Source organism: Carlito syrichta, unplaced genomic scaffold (assembly GCF_000164805.1).
Source record: "Carlito syrichta isolate Samal-C Ts95f unplaced genomic scaffold, Tarsius_syrichta-2.0.1 Scaffold66842, whole genome shotgun sequence".
Classification (NCBI taxonomy): domain Eukaryota; kingdom Metazoa; phylum Chordata; class Mammalia; order Primates; family Tarsiidae; genus Carlito; species Carlito syrichta.
In genome coordinates this window covers 79,414-88,807 of record NW_007010938.1, presented here as the reverse complement: position 1 = coordinate 88,807, position 9,394 = coordinate 79,414, and the positions used below count along the sequence as shown (strand labels likewise).

General features: G+C 37.5%; 1 protein-coding gene across 1 annotated transcript in view; it reads right to left on the bottom strand.

The window, feature by feature from the left end:
* Nucleotides 1–1,232: 1,232 nt before the first annotated feature.
* LOC103253168 (chromodomain-helicase-DNA-binding protein 6-like) overlaps nt 1,233–9,394 on the bottom strand; it is a gene marked incomplete at its 3' end in the record, with an annotated part of 79,778 nt that continues 71,616 nt past the window's right edge. Inside the window, exons 10-11 of the mRNA XM_021709075.1 lie at nt 2,799–2,991; nt 1,233–1,636 (exon numbers count right to left, since the gene is read on the bottom strand). Of these exons, the coding sequence (XP_021564750.1) occupies nt 1,233–1,636; nt 2,799–2,991 (597 nt within the window). The remainder of the gene's footprint in view (nt 1,637–2,798; nt 2,992–9,394) is intronic.

Here is a 9,394-nt window from a genome sequence, read left to right as displayed (position 1 = left end):
ATTCACAAAATGAGCCTTTCCAAGACTCCCAAAGTATAAAAGTGCAATACATGAGTAAGTTTGGTGAATTTCCTTTGTTTCCTACTTTTAAGCATTTGCTTTTGTATCATAAATTCTCCCACCTTTTACTAAAAATATTTTCTATATTTGTTTTTTCAGCTGCCTTTCTATGTTGGACACATGATGAAGTACAATTTACAACTAAAAATACCACACACCATTTCCTAACTATTCCTCTGAGAATTGATACGAATTGAGATATCATCTTCAGGCAAAAGCTTCCCAGTAATAGCTGCATTTCTCCCCAATATGGTTGCACTAATGTGTAATAAATCTAACTTCTCACAAAGGTGTCCTCTCCAACTTCTGCATTCATAGTGTTTCTTCCTCAAGTGAGATCTTTGACATATATAATGGTTGAACAATTACAGCTAAAGATTTTTCCACCTTCCAGTGTCAGAATATTTTTTTCCTATAAAAATCTGTAACATATAAGATAAAATTTGTTACTGAGTGGGTCACTTCAATTGCAAGGCTTATTCCTGTTCAAATTCCTAATTAGCCTCTAAGGCTTGACTTCTAGAAAAAGGCTGTAGCACAATTACTTACATTTTATCTCCTAGGAGCTCATAGATGTTTAATAATGGATGGGTACCTGAAGAAGATATTGTCACAAGAACTGTGTTCATAGGGTTTTCTCCTTGCATGAGTTCATTCTTGTATAAGGAGTTATGACTCCCCAAGGAAGGATTCTCCACCTTCAATGAAGGCATAGATTTCTCTCCTGTGTGAATTTTCTTATGTTCAATAAGGAATACTTATGGACAAAGGCTAAGCCACATTCACTGCATGAACAAGGTCTCACTCCAGTATGAGTTCCCAGATGTCAAATGAGATGTGACTTACTTCTAAAGGCTTTGCTGCACTCATTACATTTATAAGGTTTTCTTCTGTATGAATTCTCTGAAATCAGGTTAGCTCTGACTATAGATAGAAGGTTCTTCCACATTCAGTGCATTCATAAGTCTTCTCTCCTGTATGAAACCTCTGCTGTACAGTGAGATGTGCCTTTTGGAAAAGACTTTCCCACACAGACTGCATCCAGAAAGTTTCTAACCAGTGTGATATCATTGGTGTCCAGTGAGCTGGGAATTCTGACTGAAGGCTTTCCCACATTCACTGCATCCAAATGATTTCTCTCCTGTATGAGCTCACCAATGTACCATGAGTACCTTCTTCGACGTTATGAAGAAGGTTTTCTCACACTCATTACATACATGGAGTTTCTCTCCTCTGTGAGTTCTCTGATGCTCAGTAAGCTGAGTCTTCTTTATGAATGTTTTTCCACATTCATTGCATCCATGGTGTTTCTCTCCTCTTTCGGGTCTTTGATGTCTAACGAGGTGTGCTTTCCTGGAGAAGACTTTTCCACACTCATTGCATTCATATGGATTCTCTCCTGTATACGTTTTGTGATAGTCATTGAGCTGTGATTTAGTGCTACTGGGGTTAACTCTTAACGTGGAATTTAATTCCAGCAAGAGTTTTGTCATGCTTGATAGGGAGACATGACTTCGCAAAATGACCCAGTCATCAGAATCCTTTTCTGCATATCTTCTATTCTGGATTACAGAACCTAAAAGAGATTTCAAACTTTTACAATGTAAGTCAAGTTTCTTGTATTTTTCTGTTAAAGAAATAATAGTTCTGCATAAACCAAAATTATTTTCAAGGACAAATTTGCTGATATCTTTTTAAACTTTTAAGCTCATGTTGGTTTTGTGTGCATATTTTGAATGCATACTTTCGACCTCCTGTATTTCTACTAGAAAAAAAAAATCCATGATTTTTATTTTTTTGCAGAGGGCACAAGGGTTACAAAAATGTATTTTTGACCGACTTTTATAAGATCTCAGTCTAAGAGAACTTACCCAATGTTCTAGGATAAGATACTAACTAAAACAGCAAAAGGAAACAAGTATATTAGCAACATTTATAAATAGTCCATAATTAATAAGTATTTCTTGAACTGCTTTCCAAAAAGGACCTTGCAAAATGAGAATGGAAGTAGAAATAGAAAGACACTGAGATTGAACAGATCAAAACCAGATGGAGGGCATGGATCCATTCATTCAATAAACTTTGAATGGGGTGATATTTACGATGCTAAAGTGACGAATAATATATTGTCCATGTCCATGAAGCTGTCATGCTAGTAAATAGAATTAATAGTTAAGCAAAGAATTAAGAAAATTTGAGAATGTGGAAAACAGTACAAAGGAAGTGATAAAGTATGTGAGGTCAACCTTAGAAATCCACAAGAATAAAAAAGGAAAGCAGACATCATAAGATAAGAAGGAGAAATGTTATGCAAAAACATTAAAAAACATTCCAAGCAAAGGAAACAGTCACATCAAAATGCAGAGGTGAAAACACAGGCATGATCAAGGAACATAAGAGATACTAGTGTTCCTGCAACATCCCAAACTTGAGTGACATAGTAGTATGTAAGATTGGTGAAGCTGACAGAATTGAGACGCGACTCAACACATTAGAACAAATGGTCCTGGTTCTTGGAGACCAGCTTGCTGCTTTAAAGACTTGGGTTATGTTATGGTGTCATGCAGAGTTCCAATGGATTTGTGTAACCTCTAAGCCTTATAATGATTCTGTATGGCATTGGGATCTGGTTAGAAATTATTTGCTGGGAATGTGGTCTTTTAATAATGTTTCTTGGAATATTGCTCAATTACATCAAAATATCGTAAAAATTTCTACAGCTGGGTCACCTTTATTACCTGCTAGCTCTGTGGCTAATGATATTCTTGGTAAAATTAAGCAACTGGTATCTTCACATAGCTTATAGTCTACAGTATATTCTTTAATAGCATTGAGAGTGCTGATTTTGACTTTACTGTTTTGTCTCCCAGTCTGCATCCAGGCAGGAGGACAAGCCATCAAAGAGCTCCAAATAGAAGTCCATAAACTGCACTTAAAAGAAAAGGAAAAGGAGGAGATGAAGGAAACCAGAGCATAAGCTGACAAAGTCATTATGTTTCTTGGTTGGTGTTCAAGGAACCAAGCCTACATTTCCTTTGTCTCCTCTGAACTTTGGGTTGATTTTCTATGGATAGCAGAGTGGCACCAAGTATAGCTATTCTATGGATAGCAGAGTGGTGCCACATCTGGCCTGGAGGCTGTTTATCTTGTGATCACCTTGCTTTTAACTTAGAAAGCATAGATATTAAGGTATGCATAGTTTAGTCATTAATACTTACCCTGCTTGTGTGATTTAGTTTAGACATTAACATATATCCTGCTTGTGTGGTTTTGCCCTCCTTTGTGTGATTTTGCCCTATATAAGAGGCATGCTGTGAAAATAAACTTGCTCTCTGTTGCTACTTGCTACCTGGGAAAGAGCTCTCCCAATCCCGTGTTTCTTTGTTTCTTTCTTTTCTCATTCCCTCTGCCCACCTCAGGCACTGCTCAGTGGAGGGTGGAACTCTGCAAGAAGGCTGAGGCAGAAGAATTGCCTAAGCCCAGCAGGTCAAGGCTGCAGTGGGCATAAGTGTGCCACTGTATCCTAGTCTAGGAAACAGAAGGAGACTCCAATTAAAAAAAAAACTCAGATAAATAAGTTAGCAACAAATAGCATATATGTACACCAAAAATATTAGTCAGCATTAGAAAGGAAGGAAATTCTGGCACATGTAATGACATAGAGCAACCTTGAGGACACTGTGCTAAATGAAATAAGCCAGCCACAAAAAGAGAAATCCTGTATTATATAACTTACATCAGATACTTAAGAGTAGTCAAAATCATAAAGACAGAAATTAGAACAACGGACACCAGGGACTGGTGGATGGTGGGGGAAGAATGGGTAGTTACTGTTTCATGGGAAAAGAGTTTCAGTTTTATAAGATAAAAAAAGTTATAAAGACAAATGGAAATGGTGGTTACACAACAATGAATGCATTTAATTTGCATTTAATCCCACTGAACTGCACACTTAAAAATGGTTAATATGCAAATTTTGTTATGCACGTTTTACCACAAAAAAAAAAATAAAAAAGCCTATGACAGGTAATGCCTTCAATTCAAATCTTTGAATATTCAAGGGATCATATAGAGTTCACCAAACAAAAAAGAAAATGTAACTGACTGTGATTCTGTCCTTACCTACTGATATAAGGTTGCCATAGTTGTCCAACATTATTCCATGTAACGAACCCTCTGAGTCAGGTCCAAAAATTACCACTCCTCCCCGGTGAAGTACACAGTTACATCTTTGAAGGATAATTATCCCTATAAAAGCACATCCAATGCAATCTGAGGTGGATATCAACAGATGACATGGAAAAGAGGAACAGGAACATACTCTGATGCTTTTCTCCATGATCAATTATGCCCTCTGTGTCTATTTCACATACATAGTACCATGGAAATCTGCTAATCCTTCTAATATTAAAATCCACTAAAACAGTATCTGCATAACTACAGAATAATGTACAATATGAATGTTCATTATTCCTTTGTTTATATTACTGAAAACTTAATATTCTTAATGTGCATAAAAAGCAAAAAGAATTACATTATAGCTTATCCATGCTATAATATACTATATGGATGTTAAATTAATGAGGTAGATGTGTCAATATGGATATCAATGATCCTCAAGACATCCTCTTAAATGGAAAAAAATCAAGCTCCCAAATTATATAATGTGAATCAAGACACAAAAAAATTGTAATAATATATGCAATTATATATGTATAAGTACATATTTTGTAGGTATGTTAGAACTGTATATAAATGTAGATGTATTCCACCACATGTCAAAGAAAGGGGCCAGATGAAAACCCAAATATTAACATTTGTTACCCTTTGGGTTAGGTTTGGTCAGAAAAAGGGTGAAAGGGGATAATGTCTTTTGATATAATACTTCTATTTGCTTGAATCTCTTGTATGTAAATATAGCCACATATTATTTGAGTACTTAAAAATACAAAAACCAGGCCAGGTACAGTGGTTACAAAAGTAATCCCGCAATTTGGGAGGCCAAGAGTGCAAGATCAGGTTGGACAATACAGTAAGACTTTATTCTCTAAAAAATTATGGCCAGGTGTGGTGGTTCATGTCTATAATCCCAGCACTTTAGGAGGTGGAGGCAAGAAAGTTGCCTGAGCCAAAAGCTTCAACAACAGCTCAAGCAACTTGATGAGACCTCATATTTAGAATAAACCCAAAACAAGCCAAGTGTGGTGGTGCATGCCTGCAGTTCCAGCTACTTGGAAGGCTGAGGTGGAAGTATCACCTGAGCACAGGAAGTCAATGCTACAGTGGCCATAAGCATGCCACTGCACTTCACCCTGGGTGACAGAGTGAGACTCTGACTCAAAAAATAAAATAAATAAAATACATTTTTAAAAATTATGAAGACAAAATAAGAATCACTGGCATTGACTTCATTTTTTGAAACTGAGGTAAGAAGCTAAGAGAGAAGCACTGTTGGTATCTGTATTCCAAGCTATTTTCAAAAAAGGAACTCTCAGCCGACTCCTGCCAAATCAATAACATAAATCTGGTTGACAGAATCTTTCTTCATGGGTGATCAAGCAGCCAATTTTTTCTACTGAGTAATACTGACTTTATTTCCAGGTAAATTAAGACTACCAGAAGGCTCTATTTTCAAGTCAAACTGTCCAATACAGTTTTCCTTTGGCATTATCTTCTTAGGTGACCCCAAGGAACAATAAGAAAAAGCAAAATAAAACAGCATTTACCTTTATTACGAGGGTGATATGGAGGACACTATCTACCACAAAACCTTCCTGAAGAAAGTACATTTCTTAAGTTCTAAGAGCTATGACATATTTACTTACTTTGAAAAACTGTCTTGCCTTCTTCTCATTGCTATCATGGCCTGTTTTATGTTTTTCTTGCTTTTACAGCTGCCAAGAGAACATAGATTACAAAGCAAAGGCAACCTGTAGGGTCCTACACACAGTGAATAAGCCATTTCAACATTAAGACTGCTGCACAAACTTTATCTCCTACCTATCTTGCTTTGTAATTTGACCCGATTGTATGCTTATAACTAAACCTATTTTTCAACAGATACTGTTTTCTCTCAACATTTACTGTCTTATTTAACCAGACTGTCTGTTTCAACATATCCATTGACAAAAATAGGATAAAATAAGTAAAAACAAAACAAAACAAAACAAAAAAATCTAACTTGGGCCTTGGCCATTTTCTTCTGTTCTTAAGAAAAGACTAGCAACTCTGAGGTGTGCTCTGTCTTCTGTCTATCCTAAATGCGCTCAGAAGCTGTGATCAGGTAACTCATATCAGGCTACTCCCAGAAACAGGCATCTCCTGAGTATGGGATTTTCTTCTACTGTTACCAAAAATTTCTTGTTCCTATGGATGAGACCTTGTGGATTCAAAACCAATTCATACATAAGAGGACATGTAACTGGGACCAAAACTCGGTAATTGTCATTTGAACTCACACTAATATAAAGGTCCCAATATTTCATCTGCTTCCTTAAAATCCTAGTAGCTTTTAATCATGAGGTTGTGCTCCACAATAAGACATCAAATGAACAAGAGGAAGGTTTTTTGTTTTATAAAGTTGGTATACAGGAGATGTGAAAGAGGAGATAGCAAGTAAAAACTACTCATGGTCTTATCTGCTGCAATTTCTCACATGGATCAATTTTAGTTCAGAGGAGAAAAGTCACATGATTATCTATTTATAAACAAATACTAAAAAAATTCATAAAATGCACTATTGCTCATTATAAATTCATGATAGCCTAAGAATGAAATGACTATTTCCTTAAACATGTTAAACAAAGACACACACAGACACACACACACACACACACACACAGAACATCCTAAATATCTTTTGGAAAAACATAAAAATTTCGGCCAGGTACTGTGACTCACACCTGTAATCACATCACTTTAGGAGGGCAAGGCAGAAGAACTGCTTGAGCCCAGGAATTTGAGATCACCTTAGCCACCATAGCAGGACCTCATTTCTACAGAAGAATACAAATATTAAGCAAAGTGGCACTCGCCTGTAGTCCCAGGTGGAGGCTGACGCAGAATGATCACCGGAGCATTCTGCGTCAGAATGACTGTGGTGGCTGTGGTGAAATGTTTGTGCCACTGCACTTCAGCCTGGGTGACAGGGTGAGACGCTGACATAAAAAAATTCTCAATTAATCTTCACAATGATTCTATAAAATAGGAATTATAACAACTTTTTTTTTCAAAAATGATAAAGCTTTCTCTGAGATTAACTCACCTAACTTAAAGACAGAAACATGTTTTTCTTACTCCACAATCCATACACTCCCACTTGGGTAAAATTTTTGCAGATGACAAAAATGTTCAATTAGGAAACAGAAAGCAATCAATTTATAACCTATGTATAAAAACATGAGTAGAATGAAGTGGCAAAATAGACATTTGTTTTTAAACTTTTGATCTTGTGCATAACATGAAATTAGAAGTGCTGCATCCTTCATGCTGGATTGTAAAGGATCCTGAAAAAGGAATGGTGTGGTATAATACAATTTACAAGACACTTTTAGGTTAGAAATTGGGGGATCAGAAGGCACCTTGTCTTGCGGAGCAAAGGTCCCAAATTTCTTACCCATCAGACTTTTATTACTACAAAATAATGTAGAGTTAAGTAAGCCTTCAATGACAAAGTATAGACAGTGCAAAGAAAACTCCCTGTTTTGGTCTTAGAAGGCTTTTATGACAAAGCGTGGGATGTTTTTGGTGTCACATCAAAGAATTCTTCACCTAGTGCTGTGTAACAAAGATTTTTCTCAGGTGTTTTCTTCTCAAAAGTTTTGCCGCTTTCTTTTACATTTAATAAGTATTTTATCTACTTTGAGTTCATTTTTATATCAGTCGTGAAGTTGGAAATACATGTAAACAATAAAATGTCAAATTTCAAGGGTAGAAATATAGATATTAAAAACAATACTAAGCCGGGCTCGGTGGCTCAGCCTGTAATCCCGTGCCTTTGGGAGGTTGAGGTGAGTGAATTGCCTGAGCCCGCGGGTTCAAGACCCCCCTGGGCAGCGAGACCTCATCTCTACAATAAATCAAAAAATCAGCCGGGCGTGGTAGCGCATGCCTGTAATTCCAGCTACTTGGAAGGCTGAGGCGGAAGGATCGCCGGAGCCCAGCAGGCGAGGATGCGGTGGCCAGGAGCGGCCACTGTACTCCAGTCTGGGTGACAGAGTGAGACTCCAACTCAAAACAAAACAAAACAAAACAAAACAAAACAAAAAACAATACTGCTGAGAACTTGGAAGAAAACAGGAGAACTAGGGAGAAAACTTCGATCATTTTGTAGAAAAAACATAGATAATTCTGAACAAAATGTTGGTATAAATCTGGTCAATAGTAGCCATTCTGGAGAGGTCACAGATGAAATTGAGGAACAGTTTATTGGAAACTGGAGGAAAGGCAATCCCTGTTATATAGTGGCAAAGGCCTCTGCTGGATCCTGTTATAGTGTGTTCTGGAAGGCAGAGCCAATGAGCAATAAGACTAGATATTTAGCAGAGATTTCTAAGCCTGTTTCTACTTTTTCTCCACTTTTGTTTTTATAATACCTGAGGGATTTATACAGATGCAGCAAGAGGTGGTGGCAGTCACACACAATTCTACCAGTTGGGCTAAAGGAAAAGTCTAAATCAACCTTCCACAGGGCTTGGTGGCTTAGCCTGTAATCCCGTGCCTTGGGAGGCTGAGGTGAGTGGATTGCCTGAGCCCATGTGTTCGAGACCTGCCTGGACAACTTGGTGAGACCTAATCTCTACAATAAATCAAAAATTAGCTGTGCATGATAGCGCACGCCTGTAGTTCCAGCTACTTGTAAGGCTGAGGTGGAAGGATCGCTGGAGCCCAGCAGGTCGAGGCTGCAGTGACTGGGAGCAGCCACTGCACTCTAATCTGGGTGACAGAGTGAGAGTCCAACTCAAAATAAATAAATAAATAAATAAATAAATAAATAAATAAAAATAAAATAAATCAACCTTCCTAAGGGAGTTGAAGGGTGTCTGTTGTACTGCCAAGGCAGTATAGATGTGATACCTACCATGGCCTGGGGCAGGTATCTTAACATTTTCATAAGCATTGATTCCTATGTATGCTACCAAAGATATCAGAAAGAACATAAACCCAGAATCACTTACACCTCATGGCAGGTCCCTAGTAAGTCTGGTAGCATACAACTTTATGCTTCTGGCCAATGTGTACCTCATTCCCAGAATGATATCCAGGGCCAATCCTAACATGCAGGATCCTACCATCCACCAATTGTCCAGATATGGCACTGTCCAACTGGTACTTG